The 20984-nt window shown below is 43.1% G+C and overlaps 1 protein-coding gene across 1 annotated transcript in view; it reads right to left on the reverse strand.

The window, feature by feature from the left end:
* Positions 1–20984, reverse strand: part of LOC115132517 (copine-9-like) — a 94586-nt gene that overhangs the window by 54534 nt on the left and 19068 nt on the right. The window contains exons 3-6 of the mRNA XM_065020896.1: positions 17759–17805; positions 7768–7871; positions 5924–5963; positions 3871–3947 (exon numbers count right to left, since the gene is read on the reverse strand). Of these exons, the coding sequence (XP_064876968.1) occupies positions 3871–3947; positions 5924–5963; positions 7768–7871; positions 17759–17805 (268 nt within the window). The remainder of the gene's footprint in view (positions 1–3870; positions 3948–5923; positions 5964–7767; positions 7872–17758; positions 17806–20984) is intronic.

Genomic DNA, 20984 nt, shown 5'->3' on the forward strand with positions numbered 1-20984 from the left:
TCAGAGCTGTCTCAGTACGTGTTGCCCATGTATCAGAGCTGTCTCAGTACGCGTTGCCCATGTATCAGAGCTGTCTCAGTACGCGTTGCCCATGTATCAGAGCTGTCTCAGTACGCGTTGCCCATGTATCAGAGCTGTCTCAGTATGCGTTGCCCATGTATCAGAGCTGTCTCAGTACGTGTTGCCCATGTATTGGAACATGTCTGGACCAAAAGAGTATGGCATGTTTCATTTGACTAATTGATGCCAGCAAGCATTGGCCTCCCATGATAAACACAATTATAAAATATATAGCCAATCAGCCTTGAGCTTAGCTCAACTGTGGCTTGTCCTGTTGCAACAAAATTCCTCAAGGAAGGCCAGTTTGGATTTTGGCTTTACACCAATCAATCCCATCCTAAGCAAAACGTCATTATTGTCAGAAAACATGTCTGTAGTGTACTTGTGTTGATATCGTGCAGTAGCTAGCTTGTTAAATCTGACTTTTCCTAAGACATAGATGGAGATGGGGATTTGGACTTGTGGTTTTGACTTAATTCTCTGTACAGGCCAAGGATTATGATGGTGATTTGTTCGAGCCATAAATGTATATATTGTGTCACTGGCCTGAGATGACTGAAGTTCAATATGTAGCCTAGTACTGTATGACAGAGCCATGGACTGTTATGCCAAAATGAAAGAGGAGGATGGCATTGGCGTTCAACTAGTCTACAAGTAGCACAAGTCAACATTTCTTATTTTACTTGCAATATTTGCTTCTTGGACTTCACTGGACAGATGTTGTTCTCAGTTTTCTTTTATGAAACAAACACGTGTAGTTCAATTTACTCTGCCACTGTGTGACTGTTGTCTTTTTGTTGTCATGGCCTTATTGTACAGTCGTGGCCAAAAGTTGAGAATGGAAATTAATATTTGTGTCAAAGTTTGCTGCATCAGTGTCTTTAGATATTTTTGTCAGATGTTACTATGGAATACTGAAGTATAATTACAAGCATTTCACAAGTGTCAAAGGCTTTTATGACAATTACATGAAGTTGATGCAAAGAGTCAATATTTGCAGTGTTGACCCTTCGTTTTCAAGACCTCTGCAATCCACCCTAGAATGCTGTCAATTAACTTCTGGGCCACATGGGCAACGCGTACTGAGACAGCTCTGATACATGGGCAACGCGTACTGGCCACACACTGATGGCAGCCCATTCTTTCATAATCAATGCTTGGAGTTTGTCAGAATTTGTGGGTTTTTGTTTGTCCACCCGCCTCTTAAGGATTGACCACAAGCTCTCAATGGGATTAAGGTCTGGGGAGTTTCCTGGCCATGGGCACAAAATATCAATGTTTTGCTCCCCGAGCCACTTAGTTATCACTTTTGCCTTATGGCAAGGTGCTCCATCATGCTGGAAAAGGCATTGTTAGTGACTAAACTGTTCCTGGATGGTTGGGAGAAGTTGCTCTCAGAGGATGTGTTGGTACCATTTTTTTATTCATGGCTGTGTTCTTAGGCAAAATTGTGAGTGAGCCCATTCCCTTGGCTGAGAAGCAACCCCACACATGAATGGTCTCAGGATGCTCACCTTGTCTTCTCCGGACAAGCTTTTTTTCCGGATGCCCCAAACAATCGGAAAGGGGATTCAGAGAAAATACCCCAGTCCTCAGCAGTCCAATCCCTGTACCTTTTGCAGAATATCAGTCTGTCCCTGATGTTTTTCCTGGAGAGAAGTTGCTTCTTTACTGCACTGCCCTTCTTGACACCAGGCCATCCTCCAAAAGTCTATGCCTCACTGTGCATGCAGATGCACTCACACCTACCTGCTGCCATTCCTGAGCAAGCTCTGTACTGGTGGTGCCCAGATCCCGCAGCTGAATCAACTTTAGGACACTGTCCTGGCGCTTTCTGGACTTTCTTGGGCGCCCTGAAGCCTTCTTCACAACAATTGAACTGCCCTCCTTGAAGTTCTTGAGGATCCGATAAATGGTTGATTTAGGTGAAATCTTACTGGCAGCAATATCCTTGCCTGTGAAGCCCTTTTTGTGTAAAGTAATGATGACAGCACGTGTTTCCTTGCATGTAACCATGGTTGACAAAGGAAGAACAATGATTTCAAGCACCACCCTTCTTTTGAAGCTTCCAGTCTGTTATTCAAACTCAATCAGCATGACAGAGTGATCTCCAGCCTTGTCCTTGTCAACACTCACACCTGTGTTTAACGGAGAGAATCACTGAGATGATGTCAGCTGGTCCTTTTGTGGCAGGGCTGAAATGCAGTTGAAATGTTTTTTTGGAGATTCAGTTCATTTGCATGGCAAAGAGGGACTCAGAGGGGCAATTAATTGCAATTCATCTGATCACTCTTCATAACATTCTGGAGTATATGTAAATTGCCATCATACAAACTGGGGCAGCAGACTGTGAAAATTAATATTTGTGTCATTCTCAAAACTTTTGGCCACGGTGGTGTATGAACAAACAAAAGCAAACAACACAATTATCACAACACAGGTTGTAATAAGGCTTTTTAACTGGCTTGGCTGGTCTTCCTCAGTGATTTTATCTACGCACCGCTACTGAATTGAACATATGTGAGAAAAAAAATTCACGTGCTAAATTTAAACTCAACATGTGAAAACAGTGGTTTGTGTTTTTTTTGATCAGCTTGAAACAAATACATAGAGAATTGGGTCAAGACGGCCAGAGAGACCTTTCATTGTGATGGAGTAAAGTCAATGACTGGCCTCTGTTTTTAAGAGGTCTGTTCTTGATGAAGAAAACATGATTGGAGGGCCTCCCGGGTGGCGCAGTGGTTAAGGGCGCTGTACTGCAGCGCCAGCTGTGCCATCAGAGTCCCTGGGTTCGCGCCCAGGCTCTGTCGTAACCGGCCGTGGTTAGGGTTAGAGAGGGCTTGGTCGGTAGGGGTGTCCTTGTCTCATCGTGCACCAGCGACTCCTGTGGTGGGCTGGGCGCAGTGTGCGCTAGCCAAGGTGGCACGGTGTTTCCTCCGGCGCATTGGTGCGGCTGGCTTCCGGGTTGGATGCGCACTGTGTTAAGAAGCAGTGCGGCTTGGTTGGGTTGTGTATCGGAGGACGCATGACTTTCAACCTTCGTCTCTCCCGAGCCCGTACGGGAGTTGTAGCGATGAGACAAGATAGTAGCTACTACAACAATTGGATACCACAAAAAAGGGGTCAAATTAAAATAAAAACATGATTGGTATTTACACATGTTGTGTATGTGTCTCTCCAAATGCCTCCAAAAATACAGAACTAGCTTGCTGTTAGAACCAGGGTTGGGGTCAATTCCATTTCCACTCAGGAAGAACACTGAAATTCTACCTCGAACCACACGAACCACATCTACCACATGACTACACAGAAACGCTCAGTCTGAAAGAAATTTGCACTGAACAACTTAGCTTCTACTCTGCAATTACCATTTTTCCATCTGATTAACTGATAAAATAAACGCACTCTGCACAAACGGCACCTTGCTGAAAGCATTAGAAAATGCCAAATTACCCTATCAAGAAGTTGATTACAAGATGATTTCATGTTGAGCACGGGGGGAACATCAGGAATCCACGCTTCTGTCTCTTAGTGATGCAATAGGCTTGGATGATTAGCATATTAAAATCTCAACGTTGTTTCATTTACAGTTAATCTAAATCGCTGTGCTCCATTTCCAATCCACAAACAGATAGTCCTCCTCAAGACCGAGCTCCTTTTACCATTCACATGACCCATCACATACAGCCAGCCAGAGAGGTACCATTGCTCTAGATTGAGAGTCAACTACGGGTCAGACTCATTCCAGAGTTGTCCCTTCATTAGGCCTGTAATGGTGTGATGGATAATGGGGGAGAGGGTTTGACTTACGATAAGCTGTTCTCCAGTCGCCCGCCAGTGGATCCAATGATCTCCCCCAGAGTGCAGAAGGTCTGACCCAGGAAGTCCTGATGGAGAGAGCCTGGGGTCAGTCTTATGACCCGTCTGATCAGGTTTGGGGTCAAATCCATTTAAATTCATGAAGTAAACCAAATTCCAATTCCAAATTGTCCTAATTGAAAAGCATTGAAGAGAATTGGAATTCGAGGTAGAATTTCAGTGTTCTTCCTGAGTGGAAATGGAATTGACCCCAACCCTGTTTCTAACAGCAAGCTAGTTCACAGGACCACAGTACGTGCAGTGCTTTCAGATGGTGGTGAGTAAGATGTAATATAGCTAGGACATCCCACATGCCAGGTTGAAACCTAAGTTATTCAAAGTGGTTGAAGACATTGGGAGCCATTGTGACAATGAAAACTATTCATTTTATAATCTGGACATACGGTACGTTATCAAAAAGGCTAAAAGAACCAGATCCCTTATTTCTTTTAAACCAAATCTCTATTTTTTTTATGTAAATGCCATCTTATAGAAGTGTCCAGACACTTTTTTCTCGATTTTACTTAGTTGTGAGAAACGTACCAGAAATATACTTCCTCAGGCTCATTCTGCAGTATCGGGGCAATGATAAAACATTAGCAAATGTTCCAAAAACATTAAAATACATCCTTTTATACTCTCAGTACAGTGAACTCTCCAGGAACAGGGTTGGAGTGAAAACCCACAGGACGGTAGCTCTCCAGGAACAGGGTAGGAGTGAAAACCCACAGGACGGTAGCTCTCCAGGAACAGGGTAGGAGTGAAAACCCACAGGACGGTAGCTCTCCAGGAACAGGGTAGGAGAGAAAACCCACAGGACGGTAGCTCTCCAGGAACAGGGTAGGAGTGAAAACCCACAGGACGGTAGCTCTCCAGTAACAGGGTAGGAGTGAAAACCTACAGGACGGTAGCTCTCCAGGAACAGGGTAGGAGTGAAAACCTACAGGACGGTAGCTCTCCAGGAACAGGGTAGGAGTGAAAACCTACAGGACGGTAGCTCTCCAGGAACAGTGTAGGAGTGAAAACCTACAGGACGGTAGCTCTCCAGGAACAGGGTAGGAGTGAAAACCTACAGGACGGTAGCTCTCCAGGAACAGGGTAGGAGTGAAAACCCACAGGACGGTAGCTCTCCAGGAACAGGGTAGGAGTGAAAACCCACAGGACGGTAGCTCTCCAGGAACAGGGTAGGAGTGAAAACCCACAGGACGGTAGCTCTCCAGGAACAGGGTAGGAGTGAAAACCCACAGGACGGTAGCTCTCCAGGAACAGGGTAGGAGTGAAAACCCACAGGACGGTAGCTCTCCAGGAACAGGGTAGGAGTGAAAACCCACAGGACGGTAGCTCTCCAGGAACAGGGTAGGAGTGAAAACCCACAGGACGGTAGCTCTCCAGGAACAGGGTAGGAGTGAAAACCCACAGGACGGTAGCTCTCCAGGAACAGGGTAGGAAAGTCCTGCACTACATTATTCTGGTTAAAAAACAACTAGCCTACTGTAGCTCTGGCTTTGAAGTCTCCTCTCAAAGTGCTTTACCTGAGATTTTGATATAGTGGGAATGGCTGAATGAGACTATGGTTGACATGACTGCTTGGTTTTGAGCCAACGTTTGTCCTGGATTGGAACAGAAAAAACACCCCACAGACATCACATTGGACAAGCGAAAACAGGAGTGCAAAAACACACACCTCACATCATGAATGTGTGTCGTGAAATACAAATCAGTAGACGTTACATGACATGCCATAATGACTGACATTACAACAATACATGTCTTTACTAGGTGCATCGATACTAACCTTCTGCTCTCCCGTATTTTGTTGAGGTCAAAGGGAAGAGAACACAGTCAGAGGTCAAATCTAAAATACAATATTGCATTCATCCAAAGACAACAAGCTTCTTTCTGATAACTATCCTTCCTCTGTACTGTCAGTATTGGCATAACATTGCATAATTAACAACATAACATTAACAACATGATGCATTATATACTGATGGGAGACACTTACAAATTTGGAAATATTTGAACTTCTGGAGTCCACATTGTATCTGCAAGAAACCAAACATAGTTAGGTATAAATCACTCCAAATGACAAACTATATCAGTGTGAAAAGCCAGTTCAGGTATTAGATAAGTGTGCTCCTTACGAACTAAATGGGCAAATCTAATTATCTCTAAAATAACCTTGAATTTAACAGGGATGTTTCTGCAGGAGGGAGGAGGGAAACAGGGTAGAAGGGTTGAGAATATACTCCCTGTTTGCTAACATTAGAACATCCACTGACTGTTGGACTATACCGCTGACAGACTGTCTCGGAGTCCTATTCACTGTGGATATGAAGCCAATCCTCTACCTCGGGCCTCAGGGCTGTGATGCTTGCTTAACTTTTTCCTTGTTAAAACTCAATAGCTCATTGGTTCGTAACATTTATTTTGTCTCATCATTTGGGAGTTCTGTCTATCTGTAGGGTGTCTGTTATGCTGGAGTAGACTGATTGATTATTTGCAGTTTGTTAAAAATGAATATTGGCCTTGCTAACACCTGAACCACACTGATTGTTTCTAAGAGCTTTGTCACAGTGCAAAACCATTGCAATTGATTCTTGATTGATTTTCCAGAGCTTAAATAATAGCACCTGAAACTGTCGGAGCAAGGGCTCTACACAGTAATAGCTTGATAAAAACCCATTTAAAGGGCATAATTCAATCTTTAACAGTAGTTATGTAAAACGTTATTTTCTCCCCACATCCCTATGATACAAACGTCTAACATGTAGCCACAAATAGTTATTAAAATAAAATACTTTTCGCAGTTCAACACTAGAATTTTGCAGTTGCATATTACCTGACTTTGAAGAGCAGATAGAACAGTCTATAATGAATAACAGACTGCTCAACAAAACCTACTGTGTATCACTGACTACATTAAAAAGCTATACTGATCTTTCTCTAGTATTGATCTGGACTAAGAGGTGTGGTGGCTGACCAGAATAACCAAGTGGACATAGAGATAGCACTTAAATCACAGTGATAAATGAAATGGCTTGTTCTTCAGAAAGTATTTACACTCCTTGACTTTTTTACACATTTTGTTGTGTTACAGCCTGAATTTAAAATTGATTTAACATAGATTTTGTGTCACTGGCCTACACACAATACCCGAATGTCAAAGTGGAATGTTTTTCTACATTTTTACAAATGAATTACAAATGAAAAGCTGACTTTAGTGAATAAGTATTTAACCCTCTTGTTATGGAAAGCCTAAATAAGTTCAGGAGTAAAAAAGTAACATAATAAGTTGCATGTGTTTAACATGATTTTTGAATGACTACCTCCTCTCTGTATCCCACACATACAATTATCTGTCAGGTCCCTCAGTCGAGCAGTGCATTTCAAACACAGATTTAACCACAAAGGCCAGAAGGTTTTCCAATGCCTTGCAAAGAAGGGCATCTATTGGTAGATGGGTAAAAATGTCAAAAGCAGATATTGAATATCCTTTGGAACATGTTGATGTTATAAATTACACTTTGGATGGTGTACCAATACACCCAGTTTCTAAAAAAGATACAGGAGTACTTTCTAACTCAGTTGCCAGGAGAGGAAGGAAACCATTCAGGGATTTCACCATGAGGCCAATAGTGACTTTCAAAAAGTTGGTGGTGGCCCCCTCACTCTTCCGAGAGTGAAGGCCTGCTCTGCGACCCGAAAGACTAACAAGGGAGCAAAGAAAATTCTTGAAACTACTTATAAATTGGTCCTATGTACTGTATAAAACTGAAAAAGTTTATTTAGGCTTTTAGCCTAGCAGTAGGTATTTCCCAGTTGGAGACAGATAGGTTGGTCACTTACACATCAAAGCGGAGGTTCTGCTTCTCTTCGAAGAAGAAGTCCAGGAAAAACTTCCGCACAAAGTTTGGATTCAGTGTGTTGTCAATAACCTCTGTTCTGCCAAACTGAAACAGTAGCCAGGAAAAGGAAAACACAGGTTACAGAGTGATACTTCATCTAAATGAACCTCTATGGAAACACGGGTTACAGAATGATACTTCATCTAACGGAACCTCTATGGAAACACAGGTTACAGAGTGATACTTCGTCTAACAGAACCTCTATGGAAACACGGGTTACAGAGTGATACTTCATCTAACAGAACCTCTATGGAAACACGGGTTACAGAGTGATACTTCATCTAACAGAACCTCTATGGAAACACAGGTTACAGAGTGATACTTCATCTAACAGAACCTCTATGGAAACACGGGTTACAGAGTGATACTTCATCTAACAGAACCTCTATGGAAACACAGGTTACAGAGTGATACTTCATCTAACAGAACCTCTATGGAAACACGGGTTCTAATCAGAACAGAACCAACGGAGTGTTGTATTCTAATGGCTGGCTCCTCAGACAGAACAGAACCAAGGGAGTGTTGTGTTCTAATGGCTAGCTACTCAGACAGAACAGAACCAACGGAGTGTTGTATTCTAATTACTGGCTCCTCAGACAGAACAGAACCAAGGGAGTGTTGTGTTCTAATCAGAACAGAACCAACGGAGTGTTGTATTCTAATTACTGGCTCCTCAGACAGAACAGAACCAAGGGAGTGTTGTGTTCTAATCAGAACAGAACCAAGGGAGTGTTGTGTTCTAATCAGAACAGAACCAACGGAGTGTTGTATTCTAATGGCTGGCTCCTCAGACAGAACAGAACCAAGGGAGTGTTGTATTCTAATTACTGGCTCCTCAGACAGAACAGAACCAAGGGAGTGTTGTGTTCTAATGGCTAGCTACTCAGACAGAACAGAACCAACGGAGTGTTGTATTCTAATTACTGGCTCCTCAGACAGAACAGAACCAAGGGAGTGTTGTGTTCTAATGGCTAGCTACTCAGACAGAACAGAACCAAGGGAGTGTTGTATTCTAATTACTGGCTCCTCAGACAGAGTGATACTTCATCTAACAGAACCTCTATGGAAACACGGGTTACAGAGTGATACTTCATCTAACAGAACCTCTATGGAAACACAGGTTACAGAGTGATACTTCATCTAACAGAACTCTATGGAAACACGGGTTCTCAGAGTGATACTTCAAACAGAACCAATGGAAACACAGGTTACAGAGTGATACTTCATCTAACAGAACCTCTATGGAAACACAGGTTACAGAGTGATACTTCATCTAACAGAACCTCTATGGAAACACGGGTTACAGAGTGATACTTCATCTAACAGAACCTCTATGGAAACACAGGTTACAGAGTGATACTTCATCTAACAGAACCTCTATGGAAACACGGGTTACAGAGTGATACTTCATCTAACAGAACCTCTATGGAAACACGGGTTACAGAGTGATACTTCATCTAACAGAACCTCTAACAGAAGAGTGATACCATCTAACAGAACTATGGAAACACGGGTTACAGAGTGATACTTCATCTAACAGAACCTCTATGGAAACACGGGTTACAGAGTGATACTCTCATCTAAAACAGAACTTCATCTAACAGAACCTGGAAACACAGGTTACAGAGTGATACTTCATCTAACAGAACCTCTATGGAAACATCAACTCCATAATTGATATCAGTATGAGCCATAAGATAATCAATGACACAATGTCACTCTAAATCTAAGTATATGAAAGTTTAACATCACTAGCAATATTATCCACATACATCAACCGTAACATTGGGATCAACTCAAAAACAATGATCAGCAAATCCCGAGTACTCTAAATGAAATAATCAGCACAGAGCCACAGCCATTACCAATACAGCCTGTGATCTAATCTACATCCTTAGTAAGTTAGAATCACCACTGGGTTTAAACCAATGGAGTGTTGTGTTCTAATGGCTGGCTCCTCAGACAGAACAGAACCAAGGGAGTGTTGTGTTCTAATCAGAACAGAACCAAGGGAGTGTTGTGTTCTAATCAGAACAGAACCAACGGAGTGTTGTATTCTAATGGCTGGCTCCTCAGACAGAACAGAACCAAGGGAGTGTTGTATTCTAATTACTGGCTCCTCAGACAGAACAGAACCAAGGGAGTGTTGTGTTCTAATGGCTAGCTACTCAGACAGAACAGAACCAACGGAGTGTTGTATTCTAATTACTGGCTCCTCAGACAGAACAGAACCAAGGGAGTGTTGTGTTCTAATCAGAACAGAACCAACGGAGTGTTGTGTTCTAATGGCTAGCTACTCAGACAGAACAGAACCAAGGGAGTGTTGTATTCTAATTACTGGCTCCTCAGACAGAACAGAACCAAGGGAGTATTGTGTTCTAATGGCTAGCTACTCAGACAGAACAGAACCAAGGGAGTGTTGTATTCTAATTACTGGCTCCTCAGACAGAGTGATACTTCATCTAACAGAACCTCTATGGAAACACGGGTTACAGAGTGATACTTCATCTAACAGAACCTCTATGGAAACACAGGTTACAGAGTGATACTTCATCTAACAGAACCTCTATGGAAACACGGGTTACAGAGTGATACTTCATCTAACAGAACCTCTATGGAAACACGGGTTACAGAGTGATACTTCATCTAACAGAACCTCTATGGAAACACAGGTTACAGAGTGATACTTCATCTAACAGAACCTCTATGGAAACACGGGTTACAGAGTGATACTTCATCTAACAGAACCTCTATGGAAACACGGGTTACAGAGTGATACTTCATCTAACAGAACCTCTATGGAAACACGGGTTACAGAGTGATACTTCATCTAACAGAACCTCTATGGAAACACGGGTTACAGAGTGATACTTCATCTAACAGAACCTCTATGGAAACACGGGTTACAGAGTGATACTTCATCTAACAGAACCTCTATGGAAACACAGGTTACAGAGTGATACTTCATCTAACAGAACCTCTATGGAAACATCAACTCCATAATTGATATCAGTATGAGCCATAAGATAATCAATGACACAATGTCACTCTAAATCTAAGTATATGAAAGTTTAACATCACTAGCAATATTATCCACATACATCAACCGTAACATTGGGATCAACTCAAAAACAATGATCAGCAAATCCCGAGTACTCTAAATGAAATAATCAGCACAGAGCCACAGCCATTACCAATACAGCCTGTGATCTAATCTACATCCTTAGTAAGTTAGAATCACCACTGGGTTTAAACCAATGGAGTGTTGTGTTCTAATGGCTGCCTCCTCAGCCAGAACAGAACCAAGGGAGTGTTGTGTTCTAATGGCTGGCTCCTCAGCCAGAACAGAACCAAGGGGGTGTTGTATTCTAATTACTGGCTCCTCAGACAGAACAGAACCAAGGGAGTGTTGTGTTCTAATCAGAACCGAACCAAGGGAGTGTTGTGTTCTAATCAGAACAGAACCAAGTGAGTGTTGTGTTCTAATCAGAACAGAACCAAGGGAGTGTTGTGTTCTAATCAGAACCAAGAGAGTGTTGTGTTCTAATGGCTAGCTACTCAGACAGAACAGAACCAAGGGAGTGTTGTGTTCTAATTGCTGGCTCCTCAGACAGAACAGAACCAAGGGAGTGTTGTATTCTAATGGCTGGCTCCTCAGACAGAACAGAACCAACGGAGTGTTGTATTCTAATTACTGGCTCCTCAGACAGAACAGAACCAATGGAGTGTTGTGTTCTAATGGCTAGCTCCTCAGACAGAACAGAACCAAGGGAGTGTTGTGTTCTAATGGCTAGCTACTCAGACAGAACAGAACCAAGGGAGTGTTGTGTTCTAATGGCTAGCTCCTCAGACAGAACAGAACCAAGGGAGTGTTGTGTTCTAATGGCTAGCTACTCAGACAGAACAGAACCAAGGGAGTGTTGTATTCTAATGGCTGGCTCCTCAGACAGAACAGAACCAAATCAAATCAAATCAAACTTATTTATATAGCCCTTCGTACATAGGCTGATATCTCAAAGTGCTGTACAGAAACCCAGCCTAAAACCCCAAACAGCAAACAATGCAGGTGTAAAAGCACGGTGGCTAGGAAAAACTCCCTAGAAAGGCCAAAACCTAGGAAGAAACCTAGAGAGGAACCAGGCTATGTGGGGTGGCCAGTCCTCTTCTGGCTGTGCCGGGTAGAGATTATAACAGAACATGGCCAAGATGTTCAAATGTTCATAAATGACCAGCATGGTCGAATAATAATAAGGCAGAACAGTTGAAACTGGAGCGGCAGCACAGTCAGGTGGACTGGGGACAGCAAGGAGTCATCATGTCAGGTAGTCCTGGGGCACGGTCCTAGGGCTCAGGTCCTCCGAGAGAGAGAAAGAAAGAGAGAATTAGAGAGAGGATATGTGGGGTGGCCAGTCCTCTTCTGGCTGTGCCGGGTGGAGATTATAACAGAACGTGGCCAAGATGTTCAAATGTTCATAAATGACCAGCATGGTCGAATAATAGTAAGGCAGAACAGTTGAAACTGGAGCAGCAGCGGAGTGTTGTATTCTAATTACTGGCTCCTCAGACAGAACAGAACCAAGGGAGTGTTGTGTTCTAATGGCTAGCTACTCAGACAGAACAGAACCAACGGAGTGTTGTATTCTAATCAGAACAGAACCAACGGAGTGTTGTATTCTAATTACTGGCTCCTCAGACAGAACAGAACCAAGGGAGTGTTGTGTTCTAATCAGAACAGAACCAACGGAGTGTTGTATTCTAATTACTGGCTCCTCAGACAGAACAGAACCAAGGGAGTGTTGTGTTCTAATCAGAACAGAACCAAGGGAGTGTTGTGTTCTAATCAGAACAGAACCAACGGAGTGTTGTATTCTAATGGCTGGCTCCTCAGACAGAACAGAACCAAGGGAGTGTTGTATTCTAATTACTGGCTCCTCAGACAGAACAGAACCAAGGGAGTGTTGTGTTCTAATGGCTAGCTACTCAGACAGAACAGAACCAACGGAGTGTTGTATTCTAATTACTGGCTCCTCAGACAGAACAGAACCAAGGGAGTGTTGTGTTCTAATCAGAACAGAACCAACGGAGTGTTGTGTTCTAATGGCTAGCTACTCAGACAGAACAGAACCAAGGGAGTGTTGTATTCTAATTACTGGCTCCTCAGACAGAACAGAACCAAGGGAGTGTTGTGTTCTAATGGCTAGCTACTCAGACAGAACAGAACCAAGGGAGTGTTGTATTCTAATTACTGGCTCCTCAGACAGAACAGAACCAAGGGAGTGTTGTGTTCTAATGGCTAGCTACTCAGACAGAACAGAACCAAGGGAGTGTTGTGTTCTAATGGCTGGCTCCTCAGCCAGAACAGAACCAAGGGAGTGTTGTGTTCTAATGGCTGGCTCCTCAGACAGAACAGAACCAACGGAGTGTTGTATTCTAATTACTGGCTCCTCAGACAGAACAGAACCAAGGGAGTGTTGTGTTCTAATCAGAACAGAACCAAGGGAGTGTTGTATTCTAATGGCTGGCTCCTCAGACAGAACAGAACCAAGGGAGTGTTGTGTTCTAATGGCTAGCTACTCAGACAGAACAGAACCAAGGGAGTGTTGTGTTCTAATCAGAACAAAACCAAGGGAGTGTTGTGTTCTAATGGCTGGCTCCTCAGACAGAACAAAACCAACGGAGTGAGAGTGTCTGAGTGACTCTGTCTCAGCCGGCCGGCCCCAGGGCTGGAGCTCCATTTGTATCTACCAGACACGATTCCCCATTGGGCAGAGGGCCTGGCTGGTATGGTCCAACAGCACAGAGTAATGAGCTATTGATCCCTGCACTGCTTTAATACCCGGCTCATGACTTTAGCGCCCAGCGCACATAATCCCAGCTATCAACTCTGTCCCTCCCAATCCATTATCCGGCCTGGGAGGGGAGTTTATTGGAACCCTACCTACCTGGCATCCATCGACTAAGGAACCATCTGTCGTCACCTGAGACACTTCCACCTGTTCTATTTTGGGGCATTGTTTTCTGAGATACGATTAGTTAATGGGTAGCTTTTACACCTGCATTGTTTGCTGTTTGGGGTTTTAGGCTGGGTTTCTGTACAGCACTTTGAGATATCAGCTGATGTACGAAGGGCTATATAAATAAATTTGATTTGATTTGATTTGATTTGGAGCGTTGTGGGGAATGTTTGTGTATAAAACGGAAAGAGATTGCAATTGCTGTGAAGTAACTGAAACTAAGAGGGCACAGCACTATAGTGTGTCAATGTTAGTTAGCTAGAAACAAATAGATTTACTCTTAACATTTTACTTTTAGTTTACACCAACACATAAGTGCATATCGTTTATCAACCCTTGTCTCAGTGTATGTGGTGGTGATCAGAAATAGAGAGATGGGAAGTGAGGGAATATGATTTGGCTTGTGAGTCTTCACTCAATGAATGGTACACATACGTATGTCTGTAGTTGGGGATTGAAAGTTAACTGTGCTGATTATATAAAATATATACAACACCAGTTAAAAGTTGGGACACACTTACTCATTCAAGGGTTTCTTACTTTTTTCTACATTATAGAATAATAGTGAAGACATCAAAACTATGAAATAACACATATGGAATTGTCACACCCTGTCACACCCTTTTTATGTCTCTATTTTGGTTTGGTCAGGGTGTGATTTGGGGTGGGCATTCTACGTTCTTTTTTCTATGTTTTGTATTTCTTTGTTTTGGCCGGGTATGGTTCTCAATCAGGGACATCTGACTATCGTTGTCTCTGATTGGGAACCATACTTAGGTGGGAAAAAGCTACCTATGTTTTGTGGGTAGTTATTTTCTGTTTAATGTTTTCTGAACCTGACAGGACTGTTTCGGATGAGTTTATTCTCCTTGTTATTTTGTTCTAGTGTTCAGTTTAAATAAAAAGCATGAACACTTACCACGCTGCCCTTTGGTCTGATCCTTCATGCAACGACGACCGTTACAGGAATCCTGTAGTAACCCCCCCAAAAAAGTGTTAAACAAATCAAAATATATCATCTTCAAAGTAGTCACCCTTTGCCTTGATGACAGCTTGCACACTCTTTGGCATTCTCTCAACCAGCTTCATGAGGAATGCTTTTCCAACAGTCTTGAAGGAGTTCCCACATACACTGAGCACTTGTTGGCTGCTTTTCCTTCACTCTGCGGTCCAACTCATTCCAAACCATTTCAATTGGGTTGAGGTAGGGTGGTTGTGGAGGCCAGGGCATCTGATGCAGTACTCCATCACTCTTCTTCTTGGTCAAATAGCCCTTACACATCCTGGAGGTGTGTTTTGTCATTGTCTTGTTGAAAAACAAATGACAGTTCCACTAAGCGCAAACCAGATGGGATGGCGTATAGCTGCAGAATGCTGTGGTAGCCATGCTGGTTAAGGGAGCCTTGAATTCTAAATAAGTCACCTGAAAAGCACTCGCACACCATCACACCTCCTCCTCCATGCTTCACTGTGGGAACCACACATGCGGAGATCATCCGTTCAGCTACTCTGCGTCTCACAAAGAAACGGAACCAAAAATCTAAAATGTGGGTCAAAGGACAGATTTCCAGCAGTCTAATGTCCATTGGTCGTGTTTCTTGGCCCAAGCAAGTCTCTTCTTATTGGTGTCCATTAGTAGTGTTTTTTTTTGTAGCAATTCGACCATGAAGGCTTGATACCCTCAGTCTCCTCTGAACAGTTGATGTTGAGATGTGTCGGTTACTTGAACTCTGTGAAGCATTTATTTGGGCTGCAATTTCTGAGGAGCAGTTAACTCTAATGAACTTATCCTCTGCAGCAGAGGTAACTCTGGGTCTTCCTTTCCTGTAGCGGTCCTCACGAGATCCAGTTTCATCATAGCGCTTGATGGTTTTTGCAACTGCACTTGAAGAAACTTTCAAAGTTCTTGAAATTTTCCGGATTGACTAACCTTCATGTCTTAAAATAATGATGGACTGTCGTTTCTTTTTGCTTATTTGAGCTGTTCTTGCCATAATATGGACTTGGTCTTTTACCAAATAGGGCTTTCTTCTGTATACCACCACTACCTTGTCACAACACAACTGATTGACTCAAACGCATTAAGAAGGAAAGACATTTCACAAATTATCACAACTGTTAATTGAAATGCATTCCATGTGACTACCTCATGAAGCTGGTTGAGAGAATGCCAAGAGACTGCAAAGCTGTCAAGGCAAAGGGTGGCTGCTTTGAAGAATCTCAATTTAAAATATATTTTGATTTGTTTAACACTTTTTTGGTTACTACATGATTCCATATGTGTTATTTCATAGTAGAAAATAGTAAAAATAAAGAGAAACCCTTGAATGAGTAGTTGTGTCCAACCTTTTGACTGGTACTGTATTTTATTTGGCACATACACCGGATAGCTGCTGTGCAATGTGCTGTTCTACAGGGTCAGCCATAGGACAGTGCCCCTGGAGCAAATTAGGGTTAAGTGCCTTGCTCAAGAGCATATAGATTTTTCACCTTGTCGGCTCGGGTCTTCGAACCAGCAGTTTCTGGCCCAACACTGACCGCTAGGCTACCTACCACCCTATAATTATGCCCTCTCTTTGATTAGCCCTGTCACAATGAAAAGGGTAGTGGAAGATGTCTTGCTGTAAGGGGATCGACTCAGACAAAGCTTAATGACATTCTTTAGTCAAGCAGTGTTGACTTATTAAATATATAAACAAACAAAAACCGTCAGCACTGTGGCAGAGATTAAATTGGTTCTGCGCTTTAGGATAAAGGTTCTCTCAAAAGAAATGCAAGAAGAGGATATTCAAGAGAGGTAGAGGGAGCGATAGAGATTGAGAGAGATAGAGGGAGAGAAAAAGACAAAGATACAGATTGAGAGAGAAAGAGAGAGAGCACTTTGAGAATGAGCTAGCTTGCTGCTGCTGATGATATTCCCAGCTAGACATTCCTCTGCATTGTGCAGTGCTCATGGCTTAGGCTGTGGCGGCTGGCATAGCAGCAGTTTTGCTATGTAGAGGGACTATCGGCAAAGTCGACAGAGAAGGGCCGATAGCCGACAGAGAAGGGCCGATAGCCGACAGAGAAGGGCAGATAGCCGACAGAGAAGGGCAGATAGCCGACAGAGAAGGGCAGATAGCCGACAGAGAAGGGCAGATAGCCGACAGAGAAGGGCAGATAGCCGACAGAGAAGGGCAGATAGCCGACAGAGAAGGGCAGATAGCCGACAGAGAAGGGCAGATAGCCGACAGGGAGGGGCCGATAGCCGACAGAGAAGGGCAGATAGCCGACAGAGAAGGGCCGATAGCCGACAGACTAGAAAAGGACAATATCGGGTAGGCCGAGCGAAAGAGAGACAGAAAGAGAGAGATCCCCCATCAGCTATGGTGTAGGTGTGAATATTTAATGAATCCCTCTGGGATTAATGTAGACCTCTGGGGAAACTTTGGCTCATCTTGTTCACCATCTTACTACCTGAACCTATCTTATCCTGTCTTGTTCCCTCTCAATTGAGTTGAATTGTAACAATAACAGCACATATTGTTGGGTACATTTCCTGCTTTTACATCCTGCTATCATTGACTTGAATGGGGATGACCATTCTATTTCTATGGCAGCACATGCAGTCAGCAGCGGAGGAGAAGAGAACATGTGCGTCTTTTAAAAAAAAAGGTTATTTGAACGGTTATTAAAGTGACCGCGGTCATTTGGCTGGCCAACAACCGTCATCCAAAATTCCATGACCGTCACAGCCCCCTTAATTTCAGTGACGGTGGATAAGCTCCAAAAACCAAAGAAGAAGATGGAACAACATGAGTCTCAGTCTGGAAGGTTCTTACGTTTCCCCGAATCGTATGAATAAGTACCTTTAACAGAACAGCGAGTCAAGACGCGAATGAAAAAAAGGCTGAAAATAGAACTTCATTTTTAACTCACCTCCCTCCACTCTTTGGTGCCGATACCCTGCACATACAGCACAACCACTGCAGAGAGACAAAGAGAGAAGACAGAAGGCTATTGAACTGGAGAACATGGGGCCAATTGCATTTTATAGTGTTTTTCTTTTACAGACATAAAATCACAAAGCTCTCTACATTGTAGAGCAACTATTAAAATAAAAATGTTTTAAAAAGGTCAAAACACTGTAGGGCAACTATTAAAATAAAAATGTTTTAAAAAGGTCAAAACATTGTAGAGCAACTATTAAAATAAAAATGTTTTAAAAAGGTCAAAACATTGTAGAGCAACTATTAAAATAAAAATGCTTTAAAAAGGTAAAACATTGAAACTAATAGAGATCTAATTTGGTAGCATAGTATATGACAGTCATTCAATTCTCCCTGAAAACATATTTCTCTAATAAGCATTCAGAAAAAAAAACTTGTTGATTCAGTTCAGGTTGGTCAACCGTTGACACAGCCATTTAAACACAGCGGTTGAATGTTGGGCATCAGCAGTAATGCACTTCACTCTGGCTTCGTGCAGGCAATTAAAAATATGTTCTCTCTTCTAAAGGCCAATTAGGAACGTTGAGAAAACAGCATTGGGGCAAGTGTCTGGGCACCTTGGCAACATTACTGCATTGGCAATTGCTGCTCATAGCAGATCTAAGATAGTAACACAAGAATGGAGCTGTATACAGGGAGTACTAGTCCCAGATCAATGTGGAGCTATATACAGGGAGTACTAGTCCCAGATCAATGTGGAGCTATATACAGGGAGTACTAGTCCCAGATCAATGTGGAGCTATATACAGGGAGTACTAGTCCCAGATCAATGTGGAGCTATATACAGAGAGTACTAGTCCCAGATCAATGTGGAGCTATATACAGGGAGTACTAGTCCCAGATCAATGTGGAGCTATATTCAGGGAGTACTAGTCCCAGATCAATGTGGAGCTATATACAGGGAGTACTAGTCCCAGATCAATGTGGAGCTATATACAGGGAGTACTAGTCCCAGATCAATGTGGAGCTATATACAGGGAGTACTAGTCCCAGATCAATGTGGAGCTATATACAGGAGTACTAGTCCCAGATCAATAGCTCCCAGATCAATGTGGAGCTATATACAGGGAGTACTAGTCCCAGATCAATGTGGAGCTATATACAGGGAGTACTAGTCCCAGATCAATGTGGAGCTATATACAGGGAGTACTAGTCCCAGATCAATGTGGAGCTATATACAGGGAGTACTAGTCCCAGATCAATGTGGAGCTGTATACAGGGAGTACTAGTCCCAGATCAATGTGGAGCTGTATACAGGGAGTACTAGTCCCAGATCAATGTGGAGCTGTATACAGGGAGTACTAGTCCCAGATCAATGTGGAGCTATATACAGGGAGTACTAGTCCCAGATCAATGTGGAGCTATATACAGGGAGTACTAGTCCCAGATCAATGTGGAGCTATATACAGGGAGTACCAGTCCCAGATCAATGTGGAGCTGTATACAGGGAGTACCAGTCCCAGATCAATGTGGAGCTATATACAGGGAGTACTAGTCCCAGATCAATGTGGAGCTATATACAGGGAGTACTAGTCCCAGATCAATGTGGAGCTATATACAGGGAGTACCAGTCCCAGATCAATGTGGAGCTATATACAGGAGTACTAGTCCCAGATCAATGTGGAGCTATATACAGGGAGTACTAGTCCCAGATCAATGTGGAGCTATATACAGGGAGTACTAGTCCCAGATCAATGTGGAGCTATATACAGGGAGTACTAGTCCCAGATCAATGTGGAGCTATATACAGGGAGTACTAGTCCCAGATCAATGTGGAGCTATATCCAGGGAGTACTAGTCCCAGATCAATGTGGAGCTATATACAGGACTACTAGTCCCAGATCAATGTGGAGCTATATCCAGGGAGTACTAGTCCCAGATCAATGTGGAGCTATATACAGGGAGTACTAGTCCCAGATCAATGTGGAGCTATATCCAGGGAGTACTAGTCCCAGATCAATGTGGAGCTATATACAGGGAGTACTAGTCCCAGATCAATGTGGAGCTATATACAGGAGTACTAGTCCCAGATCAATGTGGAGCTATATACAGGAGTACTAGTCCCAGATCAATGTGGAGCTATATACAGGGAGTACCAGTCCCAGATCAATGTGGAGCTATATCCAGGGAGTACTAGTCCCAGATCAATGTGGAGCTATATACAGGGAGTACCAGTCCCAGATCAATGTGGAGCTATATACAGGGAGTACTAGTCCAGATCAATGTGGAGCTATATACAGGGAGTACTAGTCCCAGATCAATGTGGAGCTATATACAGGAGTACCAGTCCCAGATCAATGTGGAGCTATATACAGGAGTACTAGTCCCAGATCAATGTGGAGCTATATACAGGGAGTACTAGTCCCAGATCAATGTGGAGCTATATACAGGAGTACTAGTCCCAGATCAATGTGGAGTATACAGGAGTACTAGTCCCAGATCAATGTGGAGCTGTATACAGGGAGTACTAGTCCCAGATCAATGTGGAGCTGTATACAGGGAGTACTAGTCCCAGATCAATGTGGAGCTGTATACAGGAGTACTAGTCCCAGATCAATGTGGAGCTGCATACAGGGAGTACTAGTCCCAGATCAATGTGGAGCTATATACAGGGAGTACTAGTCCCAGATCAATGTGGAGCTATATACAGGGAGTACTAGTCCCAGATCAATGTGGAGCTATATACAGGAGTACTAGTCCCAGATCAATGTGGAGCTATATACAGGGAGTACTAGTCCCAGATCAATGTGGAGCTATCCCAGATCAATGTGGAGCTATAGGGAGTACTAGTCCCAGATCAATGTGGAGCTATATACAGGGAGTACTAGTCCCAGATCAATGTGGAGCTATATACAGGAGTACTAGTCCCAGATCAATGTGAGCTATATACAGGGAGTACTAGTCCCAGATCAATGTGGAGCTATATACAGGGAGTACTAGTCCCAGATCAATGTGGAGCTATATACAGGGAGTACTAGTCCCAGATCAATGTGGAGCTATATACAGGGAGTACTAGTCCCAGATCAATGTGGAGCTATATACAGGGAGTACTAGTCCCAGATCAATGTGGAGCTATATACAGGGAGTACTAGTCCCAGATCAATGTGGAGCTGTATACAGGGAGTACTAGTCCCAGATCAATGTGGAGCTAGTCC

Source organism: Oncorhynchus nerka, linkage group LG7 (genome assembly GCF_034236695.1).
Source record: "Oncorhynchus nerka isolate Pitt River linkage group LG7, Oner_Uvic_2.0, whole genome shotgun sequence".
Lineage (NCBI taxonomy): Eukaryota > Metazoa > Chordata > Actinopteri > Salmoniformes > Salmonidae > Oncorhynchus > Oncorhynchus nerka.